Here is a 23,181-nt window from a genome sequence, read left to right on the forward strand (position 1 = left end):
AATCCCTAGAAAAGGGGAACCCATTCTGGCTGCCAAGGTCTAGAGGCCATGGTCTAGGATGGGAGAAAAAGTGGCTTCTCCCATTCTAAATCCATCCTAGACCAGTTGGTGTAGGATGGGAGTAATGATGACAACAAGATTCCCACCCTAAACCCATGCTAGCCTCATCCATGTGGTAAGGCCCTAACCCTTAGGAACCCTTTTAAAGATATAAGCGCTTCCATCTATCATCTATGGGGTTGCTCATTTCCGTTTGAGTCTTTGGGAATGGAAACTCGCAGGGAAACTCGAGAGGAGGAGGATCAACAAGATGACGACGAGCTTGGCTTTGAGGAGATGGGGCTCGACCCTCGCCTTCTCCGTGCCATCACCAAGCTTGGCCTTTCTAAGCCTACCCCCATCCAGCTCAAAGCAATTCCTTTAATCCTTGTAAGTATGGCAGCATTTCGTTCAATAGATCCTCAGAAAGTGGCATTCACGTCATTCTGCGAGGATAAGCACCTCTTGCGACACGCCTGAAACCTATCTTCATCATTCAGGCCAGCTCTACCAAGATTACAAATTACTCATAGCTCGCTTGATAGCGCTGAAGAGTGACATCTTAGTATACTTTCTGATATTTATCGTTCATGATGTAGGAGGGGAAAGACGTGGTGGCACGAGCTAAAACAGGTTCAGGGAAAACGCTTGCTTACCTTCTTCCTTTGCTTCAGAAGTTTTTCCGGGTCAATAACCCAGGCACAAGTGTCTCAGGACCAAGCGCTTTGGTTCTAGTTCCTACCCGGGAGCTGTGTCAGCAGGTGAGTCCTTAGCTTCCTTCATCGGGACTCGTATACCGTGTATTGTACTACTAATAAAATGTTCTGATATAATCATGTGTAGGTACACTCTGAAGTGACATTGTTATTAGAGCATTGTGGAGGGACGTGGAAAGCCGTGCAGCTAACCAGTAGTATGTCTGCATCTTCGTTGGTAATGGCCTTCCCTTTGCAAAGCTGTCTATGTTAAGGTCTAAACTTCGAGCGTTATTGGTGATACTGGTGACATAACATAAAAAAACATTATCACATTGAATATTGATACAGAGAGCTGCACTAGCTGGACCCCCTGATATTGTGGTGTCGACACCTGCGTGCCTTGCGACGTGCATCTTGGAAAAGATAATCCGGGTATCTTCACTGCAGGAGCATTTATCTAGCCTGGTCTTAGATGAGGTATTTGTCGTGCTGCCGACTTCCTTCTTCCCAAATGCATGTGTGTTGAAATGTGTGCAAGTGTTGCCTATTGATTATCGAGCAGTGCTGAACTTAAGACGGTTTAAATCGGTGATAATCAGTTTCAAAATCGTTCTATTGGGAGACTTTCTGCCATTTTAGTAACATGCACGTTAAAGAAGTTGTGGTGAATTGGCCATGCTGTTTCTTCTATCTTTTGTGGTGTACGTTTATTAGCTGTCATCTTTATCTTTTTGTTAAATTTTACTTGTGCATATTTCTCTATACTGCATTAAAATAAATATCATAGTTTATTAAGCTTAAATTTGCTTTTCTACCGTTAAACTTGGCGACTCTTTACTTTACATATCTAAAACTAAACAGAAGGAAACGTTTTATTAATCTCCATTAGAGACCCAATTCGCAGTATGGGACAAACCAGGTAAAAGTAAGCCAAAGAACTAGTGGATGACTTGCTCACACTAAAGTTAACGAGAGAGGTTTAACAATGTGTGTGTGTGAGAGAGAGAGAGAGAGAGAGAGAGAGAGAGAGAGAGAAAAGAAAGATATATTAACGTCCATAGAAGGCCTCGTGGGCCTATGGGACAAAGTGACACCAAAGAGAAAAATGAGAGAGAGAGAGAGAGAGAGAGAGAGAGAGAGAGAGAGAGATTAATGTCCACAGAAGGCCTATGGGACAAAGTGACACCAAAGAGAAAAATTCATACAAGCCACAAGGGGCTGAGGCAAAGGGCGTGCTAAGACTCTTTGCTGAGTACTATGCCGAAATAAAAAGAGCTCACTAGCTCAAACAAAAACAAGTACAAAAATAAATAAATATATCATATCATATCATGTGCCATCTGCTATCGGGAGCAGGCTGAGAACTAAAACTGGACTAGAAACTTAGAAACCGAAACCGGGCACTGTGGTGGCTCGTCTATGAGCGGTGAAAATGTCTCGAATTTGAGTCTGTCTGGTTGTCTCATACTGTGGCATCGGACGGGGGCGTGGTCTCCTCGATCTTTGAACCCGCTGAGCTATGTTCAAAGTGACCCCTCGTCTCGGGCGGTCCCCTCTGAGGAAAGCTGTGATAGGGCGAACCTCAATCGAGTGTGCTCTAGGTGGTCTCTGTGTCGTGGGTGGCCTCTGCAGTCCTCTGTCGTGGGTAATCCAGGCTGCCTCCTCCTCCTTCTCCTCCTCCACCCCTCTGTGTCTGGGAGCTGACTTGAATGCATAAAAATCTGTGACGTGTCGTTGTCTGTGGTCAACCTCTACATCTTGTGGTGTGATCGCCTCCTGTTGCTCTCTGATCTGTCGTAGCAAGGTCTCCTTGTGTTGGCGCATCCCAAGCAGGTAGAGACCAATGCAGACTTGGTCATGGAAATGGATCAAGCGTGATAGTGGGCCGAAGCCACTCCCGTCCTGATAGAGGCAGTGGTATCGTCCCTGGATCTCGTAGTAGGCTGGGCAGGTGCAAAGAAAGTGTTCCTCTGTCTCAACCACTCCCAGTGTGCATAACGTGCAGGTCCGCTGCTCTCCCTGTCTCAATCCTCAGCTGATGGGATGAAAGTTGCATCTGCGTTAGGAGCATTTCACATTTGCGGGGTCATCTGTTGAGATAGTTTCATCCTACACTTATCTTGGGGTTATCTTCTCCGGACCGAGCTTCACTATGAGACCCGCGATGCAGGCACGCTTGAGTAGAGGGCATGCCTCATTGGCCAGACTAGAGAGGCAGTGCTTCCGCTCGCACTTTCAGGATCCACCACCAAGGGGTTGCTTTTTGACTCCTTGGCTCGTCCAACGGGAATGTACGACAGTCCTTGTTGGGGGCCATACTTATCGGATACAGAGTGGGCCCGTGTGGAGCGGCTACAGGTTCTCATGTTATCACAGATGATTCGTGGTAAGTCAACCGTTTCTCACTAGATCATTCAGGCTGAGTTTGGGTCACTCCCTTTACAGCTAGATGCTGCATTTTAGGTCATCACATATCTGTACCGAGTTAGGCAATATGGGGATTATACCTCGGGGCGTAGTAGGCTACCATGGATAGCTCTATCCTCTTCTATGGCACTTACAGCAGGAGGAGATCAGAGGTGCTGGTATGCACGTACAGAGAGATGGTTTGAGCGACTGGGGCTCCACATGGATAGACTACCTCCCTTCCAATATAGCCCCCTTCCATGGTATGGGTTGAAGTATTCAGAAAACGTCTCAGAATACCTGGTATTTTCTGGTCATGGTGGCACATGTTCATCCAAAAGGATATAGCCACCTATGAATGTACAAGGTATGTTAGATGATGTAACAAAGGGAACCAAGTGTAAAGCCTGTCGGAAGACTTTGAACTTGGGACGAGGACCTTTGTAAACAGTTCTCCTCTGTGGGAAGATAGGACAACTCTATGTCTCCTGCTGACAACTGCTCTCGAACATAATGATAGTGAACTCCAATGTGCTTGGTACGCGCATGAAACACTGGATTACGCACAATGGCCAAAGCACTTTGGTTGTCAGTGTAGACCATAGTGGAGGATGTTTGGCGAATACCAAGATCTGTAAGTAATTGTCGAAGCGAGACACACTCAACTGTAGCGGTGAAGGCTGCTCTGTACTCAGCCTCACAGCTAGATGTGGCAACTGTTGGTTGCTTCTTGCTGAGCCAAGAGATACATGAACTGCCAAGCAAAAAAAATTGCCGGTATGTGACACTCTGGTGTCGGAACAACCTGCCCAATCACTATCCGTGTAAGCATGCATGGTAAGTGAACTCAGATCACCATAGAAGAGGGCTAAATCCTGACTGCCTTTGAGATATCTGAAGACTCTCTTCATTGCTTGCCAATGCTGTGAACTGGGCATGTGCATGAACCTGCTGAGCTGGGATACTGCATACTGTAAGTCAGGTCTGGTGTGACTTAAGTAAATGAGACATCCAACAGCCTGCTGGTAAAGAGTGATATCACATGGTGGGCTCCCATCATGAGCTGAAAATTTGAAGCCAGGGTCCACTGGAGTAGAGATTGGCTTGCAATCATCAAACTGAAAACGATCAAGGAGCTGTCCAATATACGTGGACTGTGACATCATGATACCCCCCTCAACATGAGCAAACTGAATGCCCAAGTAATAGTGTAGCTGTCCCATGTCTGACATTTCAAAAGCTTGTTGTACATCAGGCTTGAAAGCTGGAATATGCTGAGTATCTGGGCCTGTGATTAGCATATCATCCACATATAAAATCAGCACTAAAAAATCAGAGCCACTCCCACGGACATAAAGAGTGGGCTCTGTGGGGCTATTATGAAAACCAAGGGATAGTAAGTGTGCATGAATTTTGGCATACCATGCCTTGGGTGCCTGCTTCAAACCATAAAGGGCTTTTGTAAGCCGGCATACCTTGTTTTCAGAATTAACAAACTCAAAGCCAGGAGGTTGTGTCACATAAACTTCTTCCTACAGATCTCCATGAAGAAAGGCAGTCTTGATGTCAAGTTGGTGCACTTGCCAATGGTGATGGGCTGCAATGGCCATGACACATCTAATAGTAGTAATCCTGGATGTGGGAGCAAAGGTCTCCTCAAGGTCAATGCCTTGTTGTTGCGCATACCCTTTTGCAACAAGATGTGCTTTGTGTCGATCTATGCTGCCATCAGATTTCCTTTTTAATTTGTAGACCCACCGGGTACCAATGGCATGCTTGCCGGGAGGGAGATCTACTAATTCCCATGTCATTTTTGGCAATGGATTGTAACTTAGCTCTCATTGCATCCATGCACTCTTTGCTGTCAAAAGCATCTTTATGGCACAAAGGCTCTTCATTGCAAGCTGTAGCAAGGAGTGCAAACTCAAGAAAGTGACCATGCATCTGTCTATTCCCTGATTTTGTCCGGGCAGCAAGAGGTTGATCTTGTTTGCTGTCCCTCAATGTATCAAGAAGCCATCTGGGAACTTGCCTTAGCTGTCTATTGACAGCTCTATCTTCAATCACTGCATCATGAATAGTGGGATCATTTTGTGCTGGAAGAGAAACCTGCAAACTAGCATGGGGTACTGGCTGATCATTGCTTGTTGGAGGGCCTGCAGGAGGCTCATGTTGCTGGTCAAAGTCCCCCTCTGAGGAAGGCAGAGGTAACCAAGAGTCACAGGTATCAAACATGTCAACTTCTGGCTTAGCTTTGCAGTCTACAAGAGGAGAAGCCGAAGGTTCAGCAAAGATTACATCTCTATTGACAATAATCTTCTCAGTATTTGGTTGGTATAACCGATACCCTCTGCTTTCTTGGCTGTAACCAATAAATATGCATTTGATTGCCTTGTCATCAAGCTTATGTCTCAGCTTAGATGGCACATGAACATATGCAAGAGACCCAAAAACTCTCATGTGTGAAAGTGAAGGCTTCTTGCCTTTCCATGCTTCATAAGGTGTAACAGTCCTCAATGCCCTGTAGGTGATCTATTCAGCACATAGTTGGCACACATCACTGCATCAAGCCAAAATTTATTGGGCAAGGACTTGGCCTTAAGCATGCATCTAGCCATCTCCATAGTGGACCTGTTCTTTCTTTAGGAATAGGATTATGCTGAGGAGTGTAAGGAGTAGTGCATGAGTGAACAATGCCCCGTGAAGACAAAAATGTATCAAACTCCTTTGACATATACTCCCCCCCCCTTATTTGTGTTGAGGGTGACAAGGTTGCATCCTGATTCATTCTCAACCATATTCAGCCACCTCTGAAAGCATGAGAACACTTCAGATTTGGCTTTTAAAGCAGATACCCAGCAATATCTTGTGAAGTCGTCAATGAGAGTGATGAAATATTTGTACCCACCAATGGCATGTGTCCTCATTGGGCCACAGACATCACTGTGCACTAGTTGCAATTTCCTTTTGAAACCGATGCATCTTACCCAAAAGACAACCCTCACACACATGTTTGGAAACTGTGTGAATTTGAGGTACATCATTTGCCATGTCCTGTGAATGTAACTCGGCAAGAGCTCTATAATTGAGATGACCCATTCTCTCATGCCAAAGATGAGTTTCAGCAAGCTGTGAATCTGAAATAACAAATGCTTCAATAGAGAGTGCAGCTGATTTGCTTCAATAGAGAGTGCAGCTGAGTGATCATCAACGTGATAAAGCCCCTTTTTCAAAGTTCCAGTGAGAACTATGGCATTGTCATCTTGAAGATCATATACTAGGCATGTGTATCCATCAAAAATCACTCTGAAACTTGAAGTCACAAATGCTGAAATTGAAATCAAGTTGACTTCAATTCCGGGCACAAAAAGAACATTAGTCAAAGTGACAGGATGGCTTGAAATGGATGTGAGCTGCACATTTCCAATTCCTTTTACAGCATAGGAGGCATTATTAGCACATATGACAGTTCCTCCACGAGGTGCATGAGCCAAGGAATGAAACAACTGTCTGCATGATGTGACGTGCTTGGAAGCACCACTATCAAAATACCAAGTCTGAGCATCATTAGCTGTAAAGAATCCATCAACTTGGGAGGGATTAAAGGAGCAATGGACAGCCCATGCCCAATCATCTTTTAGAGCATGTGCATGTGAGGCATCTGCTGGCTCCTGGGATTCAATTGCATGTGAGGCATTAACTGTCAATCCTGCTTTCTTTTTCTTTGAAGCAATGCGCTTCCTGCATTCTGAAATTTCATGCCCAGGCTTGCGACAATAGTGGCATCTTTTCTTCTTTGACTTATCTGCTGTATTTTTAGATGCATTGGATGAATTGCGAATGTTAGGCGCATATTTCGGCTTGCCTATAGGCTTGAAAGCCTTGGCTTTTCCTATCTGCAGTGAAGCAAATGCATGATCATGAATAATAGCTTGTCTATTAGCACGACTTTGCTCTTCCTGCAAAAGCAAAGTGACTAGCTGATCAAAAGAATAGTGGTCTGGATTACCTATGGCGACTAATCGAAGGGTTGTAGCAAACCCTTGATATGTATTTGGCAGTCCATTCAATGTGGTACTGACAAGCTAAGAATTTGGCACTACCTCATGAATATTGGCAAGTTGTTCCATGAGGTCCTTGACCTTTGTCAGGTATGCATCCATAGAGTCACCTTCATTCATACTGACTTCCTGCAATTGCCTTCTTAAATATGCAACAGGTGCCTCATTGCGAATCTGATAAAGGGAAGCCAATTTGTCCCAACATCCTTTGCTGTCTCGCAAGACTGGATGTGTGGAATAATGATTCTCTTGCATGATAAAGCAATACAGGAATGTGCATTTGCATCTCTTGCATCCCATCTTGATTGTTCCTGAGTTGGAGGAGCAACAACAGGGGTGCTAGAGGATAAGGCATCAGGAGGAGTACCCTCTGCAGAGGGACCATCAGTAGGGGCAGCCACTGTAGCATTGGCTGGCCTCGGATCAACCCCAGAAACATTATTCCAAAAGTGCCTTGCAACAAGAATATGTTTCATGAGATAAGACCACATCGGATAGTTGGTCTCATCCAACTTATCATCTTCACGAAGAATGCCAAATAAGTCGCGATTGTTCCCAGCCGTTGTAAATAGTACAAGTAGAAATGCACTGACAAAGTGACCAAAGGATTGTGAGAGTTTTGGAGAGAGAGAGAGAGCAAGAGAGTGAGCTTGAGAGCTGAAAGCTTGATAGCTTGGTTGTGTAAAAGAGTACAACTGAAAGAGTTAGAGATGAGGTTTTGTCCTAGTGACAAAACCTTAGTAGTCACTAATCACAGTTAGTGAACTAACTGCTGTTAGGGGGAAAAACCTCTTAAAGAGGGAAAAGTGCCCCTAACTAGCTTATTAAATTACATTGGTCACTGCTGAATTATATCTATAATTCTAACACCCCCCTGCAGTGCCAATGTCATGTACAAGGCTGATCAATCACCAAACGGATATAAGTTCAGGGCACTGCGAAATGCCTCAAACTTTTCACGTGGTAGTGCTTTGGTGAAAATATCTGCAACGTTGTCATGTGTGGACACAAAGATCATACTGATCTCTCCTGCATGCAACTTCTCTCTGACGTAGTGATAGTGAATCTCAATGTGCTTCGTGCGAGCATGAAACACTGGATTCTTTGCCACTGCAATGGCACTCTGACTATCAGTGAGAATTGGAGAAGGACCCTCCAAAGACAAATGAAGATCAGCAAATAGACGTCGCAGCTAGACACATTCAACTGTTGCTGTGAAAGCTGCCCTGTACTCAGCTTCACATGATGAAGTAGCCACTGTAGATTGTTTCTTGCTCATCCAGGAAATGCAAGATTTACCCAAAAAGAAACAATTGCCACTAGTGGACTGCCTAGTGTCATAATCACCAGCCCAATCTGAATCACTATAGGCATGCATCTGCAAGTCACCCCCCCTGGGAAATAACAAGCCAAAAGACTTCGTGCCCTGTAAATAATGGAAGATGCACTTAACTGCGTGCCAATGCATAGTTTTTGGGCTGTATGTACCTGCTCACCTGAGATATTGCAAACTGAATATCAGGTCTAGTGTTGCAGAGATATATGAGACATCCAACAGCCTGACTGTAAGATGTGGCATCAACTGATTCTCCTGCATCATGCATTGTGAGTTTCAGCCCCGGCTCCATGGGAGTGGCTATGGGCTTGATTATGCATGTTAAATCTGTCCAAGAGTTTCTGCACATACTTGGATTGAGACATAACAATGCCACGTCTCTCTTGAGAGAACTGGATCCCCAAATAAAAGTGAAGCAGCCCCAAATCCGACACGTCAAAGGTAGTCTGCAAATCAGCTTTGAAATCTGCAATTTTATCTTCATTGGACCCTGTGAGCAGTAAGTCATCGACATAAAGAAGGATGACTAAAATTTCCCCCCCATCCATCTTGATGTAGAGGGTGCTCTCAGTAGGACTATTGTGCAGCCCCTTGCTGGTCAAAAAGGCATGAATCTTGGCATACCATGCACGAGGGGCCTGTTTCAGCCCATACAAAGCTTTGTTTAGCTTGCATACCTGAAGTGCATTTGCTGTAATTTCAAAGCCTGGAGGTTGTTTGACATACACCTCTTCCAGTAAACTCCATTTAAGAAGGCTGTTTTTATGTCCAACTGATGAACATTCCACTCAAAATGTGCAGCCATTGCAATAACAGATCGGATGGTGGTCATCCGGGATGTAGGAACAAATGTCTCCTCATAATCTATGCCCTTTTTCTGAGCATAGCCTTTAGTAACCAGCCTTGCCTTATATCTGTCAATGGAGCCATCTGGCTTCCGTTTGACCTTGAAAACCCATCGTGTGCCAATGGCATGTTTACCTGGTGGCAAGTCTACAACATCCCAAGTCTGATTTTTTTGAATGGACTGCAACTCATCGTGCATGGCATTCATCCAATGCACATTGTCCTTTGCTTCTTCGAATGTTGCAGGCTCCTCCTCATCAAGAAGAGTACCTGCATATGCTGATTCCATTGAATTAGCACCTTCCATGTGCCTTGCTGCACTGCGAGTCCTGCCAGGTAATGGACCATCAATTTTACTCTCCCTGAGAGTCTGTAACAGCTAGTTTGGGACTGTTTTTGCTGCATGTATGTCTACAATTTCTTGCTGCACCACCTGTTCCACTGCCTGTGGAGGTGGCAAGACATCCTGTGGCTGAACTAAAGCATCGGGAGGTGGCTGTAAAATCTGATTTGCATCAGAAATATCAGCAGGGGAACCCAAGGCAATGGGTAGCAACCCCTCAAAAACATCCTCTGAAGAAGAAGGCATATGAAATTCAGCCTGAGTGTGAGCTGAATTTTATGCAAATATCACATCTCTACTGACAATGATTTTGCGTGTAGCAGGATTGTAGAGATGGTACCCCTTGCTTTCTGCACTGTACCCAACAAATATGCACGTAATTGCCTTATCTGACAACTTGTGCCTAAACTCAACTGGCACATGAGCATATGCAAGGCATCCAAAGACTTGGAAATGATCCACTGAAGGCTTTCTCCCATTCGAGACCTCATAGGGAGTTTTTGTTTTCAAAGCCTTAGTGGGAGCCCGATTTAAAATGTAGTTGGCACACATCAGACCTTCAAGCCAGAATTTGTGAGGCATGTGTCTGCTTTTTAGCATACATCTGTCCATCTCCATAAGAGTTCTATTTTTCCTCTCAGCTTCGCCATTTTGGTGAGGGGTCAGCCTCACTGTGAGCTGATGCACAATACCCTTGCCTTTTAGAAAAGCATTCAAATCTGCAGACAAGTATTCCCCACCTCTATCTGTGCGCAATGTCTGTATCTTGAGTCCGGTTTCATTTTCAACCATGGCTGAAAAGTGTTTAAACACCATGAATACTTCTGATTTGCGCTTCAACCCAAAGACCCAAGTGAAATTGGAGTAATCATCAATAAAGGTAACAAAGTAGAGATGACCACCCAATGATGGAGTCCTCATGGGACCATAGCCATCACTGTGTATAAGCTGTAATTTGCGGACAGCTTTAACTGAACCATCCTTTTTGAAGGGGAATCTATGCATCTTGCCTAAAATGCACCCTTCACAGGCATGTGGAGGAGGTATCTCAAGAGGTGGCGATCAACCATAGAGTGCTTCTAAAGTGTCATCAAGCTGTTGTAATGCATGTGGCCATATCGGGCATGCCATAATTCTGCATTCTGCATGGCATCAGTAGGGGTAGAAACTGCAAGAGCATGGGCTGCTCTTTTCTCAAAAAGATCAAGCTGAAAAAGCCCACGCAGCAGAGTACCATATAATCTTAAGGCATAATCATTTTCCTTGTCTCGGACAGCACATTTGTCATCCTCAAAGATGACCTGAAATCCAGCTCTGTTAAGAGTGGACACTGAAAGAAGATTCTTGGTGATACCAAGCACATATAAGACATCTGAAAGTCTGAAAACTGAGCCATCAATGGCAGTAAGCTCAACTTCTCGTGTGCCACGTACTGAATATGACGAGCTATTGGCACAAGTGACTTTCTTACCAAGGGGAGGTGGATGCAAGGAAGTAAAAAGACACTTCCTAGAAGTGATATGCTTGGATGCATCGCTGTCAAAATACCAAGTGTTCAGTGTTTCATTGACACTGAAAGCAGATGCATCCGTGGAAAAGTCATAACTGCAAGTCAAAAATGCATATGCATCATCATTACAAGTGGCTGTACTATCCCGAGCATCTGGAGCAGCCAGCCTAGAATTTGAAATGCAAGATAAAAAGGCATAATCCTGTCCAACAAAGTTGGCTGCAGCTTCCCCACTGTCAGATGCATGAGGAGCTGAACTGAAACAGCCATACCGGAGCTGTTTTTCTTCTCTTTTGCAAGCCTTTTCGTGCATTTTGCAATGTGATGACCTGGTTTTTTGCAGTAATGACAAAAATCCTTCTTCTTGGGCTTACTTGCATCATTTTTAGCCTTTTGTGAAGGCTGTCCTGACCCACTGGAAGGCTGATTTACTGATGTCTTTGCTTGTCCCTTTGTTTTTGACTTAAACTTTGAGAGCATAGCTTGTTCACCTGCATGTGAAGCCAAGTTTTTCGTGGTCTGCTCTTCCTGAAGCAGAAGTCCTATCAACTCATGAAAAGTGAGAGGATTTGCACCCCCCCTCAATGATAAGTTCAGTGAGGTATGAAAGCTGAGATAAGACTCAGGAAGAGAATTCAGAGTGGTAGTAATCATCTTTGAATCAGGAATAATCTCATCTATGTTCAATAATTGCTCTCTGAGATCCTGTAGCTTTGTGAGGTGGACTGACATGGAGTCACCCTCTTCCATATGTGTATTACTTAACTCTCTTTTCAAGAAAGATACCCTTGCATCATTCCAGGCTGCATACATGCTTTCTAAGATATTTCACGCTGCCTTCGAGGTCTTACACGACCGGATATGCGGAATGATAAATCTTTTCTCTGAAAGAGAGATGCATGACAAAGCTAAGGCATCCCGTGAATCCCATCTCTTCTGCTCTGGAGTAGTGGCTATAGCTGCACCAACAACTTGTTCTGCAGCTGCACCCTATGCACGACCTCTTCCACCTCCTTGCTGAGGAGGGGTATTAGGTGCCATACCTGCTGGTCGGATCTCACCCCCATTCACATAATCCCATAAGTTGCGAGAAATCAGAATATTGCGTACCATAAAACTCCAAAGGGAGTAGTTGGTACCATCCAACTTGTCTTCCTGTGAAAGACCACCAAACTGGAAGTCATTCTGATTTTGCTGGGCCATATCTGAGGAAGAGATTTAAGCAGATACAAAACTGAATTCCCTTACTGGGAATGAAATGCACAACTCCCAAAAAAACACAGCCAAGCACTGGCTGTAAATGCAACTCAGATTTTTGCACTTGCACTGTCAGAAATCTGTCCAAGCATCAAAAACTCTCCAGAACCTGCCAAAAGTGCTGCAAAACACTTCAAGAAGGGCAGTATGAACTGAAATCTCCAAAATTGCTCTCTCAACACAAAAGCCCCAAAATAGGTCCGAAATTGCAACCGGAAAGGGGCAAATTGATTAAAAGCCCCAAATGTTGCAAGAATTGCGCTCTGTCTGCAAAAGCCCCAAATTTCACTACGAAATTGCAGTGTAATTACAAAATCCCTAAATTTCTTCAAGAAATTGTACTGCAAAATTGAAAGCCCCAAATTTCTATTGTACGGACGTACGGATTTGCGAGACAGTACGGCAAAGTACAGTCGTACGGCGTTGATGATGTACGACGAACGTAGATTGTACGGTGCTGATGCAGGACGGTACGGCGACAAGCTGTACGGTACAGTATGGAAGAGATTGCAGGAGCGATAGGTATGGAAGCAGCATGTACGGTGCGGTAGGTAGGGAGTGATGCAGGGTACGGCAAGTACGAATAGCGATGATGCAGCTGGTACGGGACGTGCAGGGTACGGATTTCGTACGTCATACGGACTGTACAGACAGTCTTTTGATTGCTTCGAGTTGTACGGAGGGGATGTAGCAGTAGGAGCGGCAGTAGGAGCGTGGGCTGGAGGCTGGAGCTGAACGAGGAAGGAGCAGGGAGCAGGATCAACCTGCTCTGATACCAAATGTGAGAGTTTTGGAGAGAGAGAGAGAGAGAGAGCAAGAGAGTGAGCTTGAGAGCTGAAAGCTTGATAGCTTGGTTGCAATAGAAGAGTGTAAAAGAGTACAACTGAAAGAGTTAGAGATGAGGTTTTGTCTTGTCCTAGTGACAAAACCTTAGTAGTCACTAATCATAGTTAGTGAACTAACTGCGGTTAGAGGGAAAAACCTCTTAAAGAGGGAAATGTGCCCCTAACTAGCTTATTAAATTACATTGGTCACTGCTGAATTATATCTATAATTCTAACAAGGATAGCCTCAAGGCTTTAAACTGCAAAAATATGTCTTGCTGTCCTAAATACCAGCTGAATCTGAGCTCCTAACACAAAAGCCCCAAATTTGGAAGGCCTGAGTGATGACGTGGCACAATGTGACAGTCCTAAACCTGAATTTGACTGAAAGCTTCAATTTTGGGAAGGATTTCAGTTGTCAACCTTGTCCAAGGTGTTGTATTGACAAATTGAAGGTGCAAATGTCAAAAGCCCTAAATTTTCCTGTTGGAAATTAGGGTTGGACAGTAAAAAACTGTCAAAATGCAGTAGGTTCAGCAAAGGGGGGCTGAAACTGAGCGGATCCTTTTGAGAACCGGCTGGAAACCCAAGAGAGGCTCCTGGATGACTCGTGTGGGGTAGGCGCCTGCTGTAGATGAGCATTCGTCACTTGAAGGTGCCTTGAATTAGAGCCTCGTGCAGATTGCGAGCTGGAAAAGTGTATCCAGCTAGTCGCCTAGCTAGGAGAGGTACCTAGGATGGAGATAGAGTCTCTAGCAGGGCAGCAGCAGCAAGTCGAGGTGAAGGAGCAGCTACAGGGTGGCTGGAACTGCCTCAAAAGGCTTCGAACTGAAGATGTAGCTGTTGGAGGTCCTTGTAGAGTGCACTAGACAGGTCGCGGTCTACATACGCTTGCTGTAGAAGTGACCCGAGATGAAAGGACAGCCGTACAAGGCCTAAGCCAGCTGATGGAGATCTTCGAAGTGCTGTAACAGCCGCCTGTGAAGTTGCCTATCAAGAGAAAGCTGGAGAAGCTAAGTTACCGCGATGAAAAGCTCCTAGAAGTCCCTAGAACTGCTCACAAACCCAAAAACGAGCTGTTGAAACAGTCGACCAGCAAATGACTAGCTCCCAAAGAGAAATGGAGGGGCTCAGGGAGGCTGGAGAGTGCTGGGGGAGTGAGTAATGCCCGCTTTGATACCATTGTAGGTGCAGTGGGCGCGGGAGCAAGCACTAGAGTCAAGAGTGATAAGCTGTCATGTCAACTAACTTAGAGAAATGAAAGTACAAGGTACTTGAGGTAGACCCTAGGACTAAGTGTCCTAGGTGTCGCATAGGACTAAATGTCCTATGTGGCATAAAAAGGCACGAAAAGCGGAAGTCGCTCAGGAGGGGCATCCATGCTATACTGAAATGGGGGTAGTCTGTCCATCTGAATGCCATGGCTAGTCAGCCATGTGTCTATGCGTGCATACGAGGTGGCTGCTCCCTCACCTGCTAGGCGTCGGGATGATTCCAAAGCTACCGTCGGTAGTCTCCAATGAGGCAGAGCCCATACCCTATGAATGAAAGTCACTGTCTGGAAGATAGCATTGACATATAGTGGCGTCATGGCAAACTCTGCCTATATGATCTCATGTGGAAGTGAGGGTTTACTCCGTATCATCCTGGATCCCATTTAGACTTGTAGCCTCTCAAACTTACTCCAATCTGCTGCTGGAATGTCACTCGTCCCGAAGGGCGCTGCGTACAAGGCGGTTGGCCGTACTAGAGTGTCGAGGAGCCAGCTCTTCGTTGGAGGATCTTGGAAATGTGCCTGGAAGCACTGTCTCTCTAGTCGGGTCAAAGCGCTCCGGCCTCGTGTGAGTCGTGCCCTGGTAACTTGGGGCATCGAGAAAATGGGTCCCGTGAAGACCGTGCCCAGTTATGTATATGACTGTACTATCTCCACTGGCTCCCCTCTGTATGTGAAGTTGCGTCGAAGAAGCGCTGAATGTGAGGTATTAAAGATCATGACCTTGGTCTTGCCAAGGTTGATAGTCAGGTCCCTCTCTCTGCAGAATACCTCAGGGGCGTCCAGATGCTTTTGTAATCCCTCGGCCGATGAAGATAGAAGAACTATGTCGTCGGCATATAGTAATATCTGAATCAGGAGGTCAGCCAATGGTGAGCCCTCTCTGCCCAGTCGGTCTAGGAAGGATGTGATATCATCGATGTAGAGTCCAAAGAGGGTCGGTGAATTGCTTCACCCCAATTGTGCTCTCAACCTAATCTGATATACCTCCTGGGGCTTGGACTCTTCCTCTGACCGATTCATATAGGCTTATAACCCCCCAAATCAACGTCTTTGGGATCTGTAGCTCGTGCAATCTCGTGATGAGATGGGCTCGTGGGACAGTGTCGAAGGCCTTCCGAAAGTCTACAAAACAAGCGTAGACTTTCCGGTGTCGGGCTTTGGCTTCCTCGATGATGGTATGCAAAGTAAAGATATGACCCAAAGTGGAGTGTTGTCTCCGGAAACTCGCCTGCCCTAGTGCTCGCTGCCCATGGAGCTCTGTGTGGTTAAGTACCCTCTCTAGTATTGACCCATAGATCTTGGCCAATGTATGGCCAATCATGAGAGCGCGATAGTTCCCCGTGTCCATAGGATCCCCTGCTTTGTGTATCGGGACTATGGTGGTGGTGCACCAAGTATGTGGGAAGCTGTGGCATACTGCATGATTAAACATCTGTGCTAGGATCGGGGCTAAAACATCATGGCCATGTGCAAAGTGTTCCGTTCGTAGTCCCTCATGATCTTGTGCCTTCTGATTATTCAACCGTCGTAGTGCATCTTGTATATTCCGTGTAGTGAATAGATAACAATGCATGGGCCTCAGCATAGATGACATATCGGGCTGAGCCTGATCGGGGACATCATATAGGGAGCATGCATAAGTGTGCCACGTAGATGGGTCCATGATAGGGATAGGCAGCTTCCTCTCTATCAGGAACCCCCATCCAGTAGTGGGGTCACCCCCTCGAAATGAGCTGATGATATCCTCCATTCTGTGTGAAAGGATAGCTCGTCTCTTACGGTGTGTCAGTCGTCGGAAGATCCTCTGTGCCTCATGTGTAGGCATGTGACCTAATGCCTGTTCCTGTGTGAGGTGTGCTCTGAAGGCCATGCACTCATCATCAAACCATGAGTTTTGTGGCATCTTCCCCTCACGTGCCTGTCTGGTCGGGTCCTGGGGAAGGATCTACTGGCAGCATCTTGTATGACTATAACAAGTGTGTCTGAGGCCTGAGTCAAATCCAAGTCTCCGCCATCTCCAAGTAAGTCAGAGAGCTCTCTAGCCAAAAGACTGGTGTAGACCGGATCGAGGGCTGGATCAAAATGAACCTGGGTGCATGGCTGTCTCTAGGGGCACTGATCTATGTGAGGTATAACGGCTGATATATTGAATGCCAAATATGTGTGATCGGCTCCAAGTGGTGGTGGAGGCACTGTGAAGTCATATATCCTCGATGTGAAGGATAGTGAGCCGAGGAGATAGTCTACTGTACTTGTCCCCCCTCCGTGTGGAAAGCATGTGAGTCCTCTTGATGATGGCCATCGCTGGAGACTGTTATATATGATCAAATCATGTATCACGCCTAGATCAAGTAACTGTCTCCTGTATTCGGTCACATTTGGGGCATTTGCGGAATGTCTCAGTATCCCCATTTCGGTGGCATCTAGCTCTGGAATCATGTGAGGGTTCCTCTCATGTGTGAAATCTAGTAGCCCCACCTGTAGATCCCCTGTACGTGCATTGAATTCCCCTAGAAGGAGAATGTCCCTAATTCTAGAGAATTCAATGATGTCGTCATGGATCGTCTCAAATGGGTTATGTTTGTCTGTCGTGACCTCAGCTGCATAAGGGGAACCCTCTGGGGGAAAGTAACATACTGCTATGTAAAGTGCACGGGCCCCTGGTGGCTGTAATCATATCCACATGTATCATGCATGCTCCTCTCTCTGTACTACGGATATGCATGGTCTCAGATGTGCTCTGAATAGGACAGCTACCCCTCCTGATCCACAGGATCCATTCCTTCTCCGGGTTTCTTTCCTATGGGTCGACTCCCATGTGTAGCCCACCACATCGGGCAGCCCTCTCTCTGGGCTCTCATGTGTCGCGGTGTAAAAAATAACATCTCGGTCAGCATATGTCTCTAGGAACCCCCTTGGATCGGACCAAAGCGTGCCATTGCAATTCGATACAGCCATGCGTAGTTGTTCTAAGTCTCTTCCTCCATCATTTAGACACCGTCATTTATTGTCTTTCACTATCTCCTTGCCCTTCTTGTCACGGTTGGCATTGCTCACTTCTCCACTTGTCCCCTCTTTGTTGTCATTTTCTGTCCTGAATAATGATTTTTCCATCTCGGTACACAGCCCACTTTCCTTCTTGTCTCGCAGCCATAACCTTGACCGTGCCCTCTCTTCTCTGATCTTGCTGTAGTAGTGTTAGGTCATCATCTAGAAAGATTCTAGTCCCCTTCAATCGTGCCCTCACTTCTTGGAAATTGGATCTGTCTGTGGCTGTCCTCATTTTGATAACCATAGGTCTCTTGGGCATGTCTTCTTTCCCAACGCGCCAGGCTGAATCGCATGTGAGAATTATCTCCATTTTCTGAAATAAAGATTTTGCATCTCCCATTGGAGTGTCTCCTACATCTAACCCTCGCACTAGTACATTCAATGCTCTGCTATGCTGTCTCTTTTCCTCCTCTAGGGTTTCAGAAATTAGCTCCCTCTTGGGGGCTGTTGTACCCTTTTTGACCACATCCTTCCATGCTAGCATGTCAGCCTTCCCCTTTGTGATTTGCTGTGTAATTTCAGAGAGAGAGAGAGAGAGAGAGAGAGAGAGGGGGGGTGTTTGATGGGTCTATGAGACTGTGAGAAACCTGATACAAATAAGTGGAAAGGGTGGAGCGACTAAATGAGCATCATCACCCATGCTAAATGCTAAGAAGATCATCATTATATCAAATTAGATCCAATGTGAAGTCTGGTTAGATACATCAAATACATGGGTGGAGGCCCCAATGGGGAGTGGAGTATCATGAAGGGCCTGGTGGTGTGTGGTGTATAGCCTGTCCATGCATGTGTAAATGCTGGTGTTGTGAATTCCTGGTTTAAGAGTGCCCATCCCCATGTTCAATACTTTTGAGAATCCTGCACATCACTGCAATTTTGTTCTCATTTTGGGTAAATTATCTGTCTAGTTTGTAAAGTTCACATTTTGGGTGCATCATTCTTTTTTATTTTTAAGGCCAATTACTGAGTTTTACTGAGCTCTAGTCTCATTTAAGTTATACCATTCATCTCGTCTTATGGCATAGGCAGATCTCACCTCATTTAAGTTATACCATTCATCTCGTCTTATGGCACAGGCAGATCTTCTTCTTTCTTATGGGTATGAGGAAGACATTCGAAATCTCGCACCACATATACCACGAAGATGCCAGTGCCTTCTAATGTCAGCCACTTCCAGGTATGCTATTGCTGCCTGGAATTCCGTGCCCAGTTTTCTTCTTCTAAGCCAGTCAACTCACATTCAAATATCTGATCTTTTGAAATCATTTGAGCAATGGACAGTGCAGATGTGGAAAAGCTAAAAAAGCTCGTACTTCATAATCCAGTGACGTTAACGCTCACAGAAGTGGAGGGCAATGAAAAAGACACAATTGTTCCTCAAGCAGTACAACAATTTCGGGTAATTCAAAGCTGATATTCGTGTCATCTTCATATGGCCAGATCGTGGAAATAATGCGTGAACTTTTCTACCTTCATTGTACTATTAGATGAGGTTTGTTTGATGCCTAGGAAAATTTCACAGGTGCAAGGATCTCATCATTTTCTACTAGCTTCTTGCAAGAGGGAAAATAGCTGGAATTTACTGAATGACCTTCAGGCTATGCTTACCTATTAGTGCTGGATTGAGAAAAGTGACGAAAATTGTAGAGCATCCCACACAGGTTCACAGACGCCACTGTGAATCCTTTTAATTAGATGGATGCTGCTATGCAATCGAATTTCCCTTGGAGACCGGTGCACATTTGCTTGTTTTTCATCAGACAGGCTGATTGGATCTACTCCCTAACTCCTAAGTCAATTGTTTCCATGGTGGCCTTGTCTGGAGCACTTGTTAACAATGATGAGTGCATTGCAGAAGGGTTTTTCGTGTAAAGCATAAGCATGTTGATTGGTAGTAGCTGGATAAGGAATGCAAACTGCCGAGTTTTTCGTAGATATTATTTGTTTTCTTAAATTTTTAAAAAATTGCAAACATTTTGAACTTCTGTATTATGTTTGATAAGGAAACACGAGAGCAACTATTCATGAGAACATTGTGTTGGGGTAAAGGCACATTGCCAACCCTTCATTAAAAGATAGGACACCTATGACTGTCTTAAGACAGTCATAGGGTAAACCTAATCCTAATAAAACATAAGTGAGTTTGTGGTGTGGCTCATTATTCTTCACACCCGCACTAGAGTGTCACTCTCTCTCACTCTCACTCTCTTGCTCTCTTCCACTACACTCCCCCTTCTCAACTGGTATCAGAGCCTCCTTTCCCTTGCCTCCTCTCCCTAGCCTCCTCTCCCTAGCCTACTCTCCCTAGCCTACCCTTTCCGTACGGACGTACGGACAGAGCCGTACGGCCGTACGTCGTCCGTACGGTTGTACGGACGGACCTGGCGCGGTCATACCTGTGCAAGACGACCAACAGTACGGGTGCGGCAGATCAGTGCGCACGGCGCAGCAGATCAGGGCCACGGTGAAGGCGAGGGCTGCGCGGCGTTTTTTCGTAGGCTGCAGGGCGGCGGCGCATTGCGCAGCCAGAGCGCGGGCTGTGTCGTGGGCACGGGAGCCGTTGGGGCGTGGGCACGGGTGGCGCAGCTGCTTCGAGGCAGCCGTACAGACTGTCGGTACAGTCGTACGGATTGCCGTACAACTGTACGGACGCCTCACCTGCAGGTACAGTAAAGTACAGCAGGACTTGTTTGTTTTTTGCTGCAAAGACTCGACTTTTTTGGAGGGAAGCGTGCCTGCTACAGGGACAGAGAGTACACAGGTACTCTGCAGTGACAGAAGTACAGCAGGTACTTTGCAGGTACTGAAAAGTACAGCAGACACATTTTTTTTTTTGTTGGAAGAGGAATAGTGCTGAAGCATTCTGTTTTGTGCATGTACGCGCAGTACATGAAGCATTCCTGAAGCATTTCAGCTGTATACTGTGCATTTGTTGAGGTACAGCAGGTACTCTCGTGTCACTCACGCTTGAGGTGACTTGTGCCACAGTGGTGGTGTTTGCGCAGTTACTTGTCATTCAGGAAGGTCAGATGCTTGTTTTGCAGAAGCTTCTATGCATTTACTGAGTGCAATTCTCAGTTTTGGGTGACCATTTCAAAGGGCTTTTGCCTGGATGTGTTTGCAGTATATGCCTTGAGGCAGTGTGTAGCCAGGGAGCACACATTTGCTTTGTTTCCGCAGTGCATTTGGTGACATTTGTTGCAGGTCACATTCTTTGTACGCACTTTGAAAATCTCAGTTGAGCCACGCTTGGTCAGGGCGCATCGAGTTTACTCGGTCCCTAACTGCCCATCGTTGACAGTGCTCAAAAGATTTTCTTCTTGGTGTTTGTACTTTGTGATTTGTGTTGTTACTGAGTACACAAAGGCAGTCTATGCATTGCACATTGTCAGGTACAAGTGTCAGAGAGATTTCATATTGCATGCTACCTCAGTGTTGAGGTGTTCTCCACTTGATTCAGGTGTCAGATCAAGGGGCTTTTGCCCAGACTTTGTTTGATAGCACTTGGGTTACCGACAGAGATCTTCAGATGCATTTTCTCCCCTTGGTCTAAGGGTGATTGCTTGGGATTTATCCCATTTACTGTTGCAGGTTTTGTGACAGGCTGAAGGGTCATTTACTGTTTTTGGGGTGTTTGTCAAGTGGTTTCTGCAATTTAACTCAGTGCAATACCTCATCTGAGGTGGGAAAAGTGATCAGTACAGTCAGTACAGCAGTGTTTACAGCAGTGTTGGTGGTTTTGTCAGATGATTATGCACTGTTAAGCACTTGTTGAGCAGCAGCAGCAGTCTGAAATTACTGTTTTTATGCCTCTTTGAGCTCAGAACAGTTTGTCAGAAGGTACAGTATTTGCAGGGTCATTTACTGTTTTGCTGCAGATTTTACTGACAGTAAAAACAGCACCATTGAAAGTGCTTCTGGCTCTTGAATAGAGCAGGTTTTTTCTGAGAAATCAGAATTTTTATTCAGTCTTTTTACTTCCAGGGAGTCAGGTACTTTCCTCATCTGATATGGCATCAGGGGGAGGTGATTCTTCAATTCTGAACATAAAGAAACTGGAAGGAGCACACAACTATGCATTATGGGCAGAACAGTGCTTGAATGTACTTCTGTTAAAGAAGATTGCTAAGCCCATAAGGGTGAAGGGCGTCAAGCCATCTGATATGGCAGCGGATGACTGGGAAGAGCTTGATTTGTCCGCGAGGGCAGCTATCATGCTCACTATTTCAGACACTCTTGTGTTCAATGTACAGGCTGAAAAGACCTCTTATGGTCTATGGCAAAGACTAGAAGAATTGTATGCCCAAAAGAGCTCAGCCAGTAAGGTTTATTGGCTGAAGAAGCTGGTCGATCTTCGCATGAAGGAAGGTACAGCTATGACCTCACACTTGAGTGAGTTCAATGCTATCTTTACACAGCTGATTGCACAGGGGTTGAACCTTGATGAGGAGTTCAAGGCTACTTTCTTGCTGTGTACCCTCCCCGAGAGTTGGGACACTTTCAAGACCACCCTGTCAAACTCGAATGCCACTCTTATTTATGCTGATGTAGAGAGCTCTCTCCTTATGGAGGAGATGAACAGGAAGAATAATGCGGGCAGCAAGTCTTCAAATGCTTTGCAGGTACAGGACAGAGGCAGGACTCAGCAGAAGGGGAGATCTGCTAGTAAGTCCAAATCCCGCAGTCAGTCCCGTGGCAAAAAGGACATTGAATGCTTTTATTGTGGCAAGAAGGGACATGTGAAGTCGAAGTGCTTCAAGTTCATACGGGATCAGAAAGCCAAGAAGGCTGAAACAAAGAATGCAGGAAATGCAAGCAAAGGCAAAGGCAAGGCCAAGGCAGATGACTTGGATGCAGTGAATGTTGCAGCAGAGGACAGTGACAGTGACATACATGATGTTTTATGCTCTTCTGTTGTAATAGCACATGCTTTGGTTATTGATGGCCATGACATGCACACCTGGCTCTTGGATTCAGGTGCCTCTTTTCATGTTACTCCTCATAGGGAGTGGTTTACTTCCTACACAGGTACTCATGGAGTTGTTCATCTTGGGAACAACTATGCATGTCAGATTGCAGGGATTGGCAGTATCCAGATAGTATTTCCTGATGGATAGTCATTTATGCTTGATGGTGTTCGCCATGTGCCGCAAATCAAGAAAAATCTGATTAGCACTGGCTTATTGGATGACAGTGGTTACCACACCACATTTGGGGATTCCAAATGGGTGATTACTGATGGCCAGACTGTAGTGGCTGAGGGTTTTAAGAGTGATACCTTGTACCCTCTTTATGTTTCCAGTGTGGGTAATCATGTTGTTGCCATAACCGAGCTGCCAAAGGTCTCATTGTGGCATAGCCGGTTGGGACACATGTCTGTTAAAGGAATGCAAGAACTGTCACGTTTGGGTTATCTGCCGCCTCTCTCTTTTTCAGATTTGCCTACTTGTGATCATTGTATATTTGGCAAGCACTCTGTCACTCCTCATAAGAGGAGAACTCCCCAGAATAGAGCACCACTTGATCTAGTGCAC

The 23,181-nt window shown here is 45.5% G+C and overlaps 1 protein-coding gene across 1 annotated transcript in view; it reads left to right on the forward strand.

The window, feature by feature from the left end:
* Nucleotides 1-215: 215 nt before the first annotated feature.
* LOC147883380 (P-loop containing nucleoside triphosphate hydrolases superfamily protein) overlaps nt 216-23,181 on the forward strand; it is a 59,156-nt gene continuing 36,190 nt past the window's right edge. The window contains exons 1-6 of the mRNA XM_087399884.1: nt 216-429; nt 639-800; nt 883-972; nt 1,086-1,214; nt 18,724-18,824; nt 18,929-19,046. Coding sequence (XP_087256010.1) covers nt 268-429; nt 639-800; nt 883-972; nt 1,086-1,214; nt 18,724-18,824; nt 18,929-19,046 — 762 coding nt within the window. The 5' untranslated portion in view covers nt 216-267. The remainder of the gene's footprint in view (nt 430-638; nt 801-882; nt 973-1,085; nt 1,215-18,723; nt 18,825-18,928; nt 19,047-23,181) is intronic.

Source organism: Dipteris shenzhenensis, chromosome 28 (genome assembly GCF_047967505.1).
Source record: "Dipteris shenzhenensis isolate YYH24624 ecotype China chromosome 28, Dip_SZ_1.0, whole genome shotgun sequence".
Taxonomy (NCBI): domain Eukaryota; kingdom Viridiplantae; phylum Streptophyta; class Polypodiopsida; order Gleicheniales; family Dipteridaceae; genus Dipteris; species Dipteris shenzhenensis.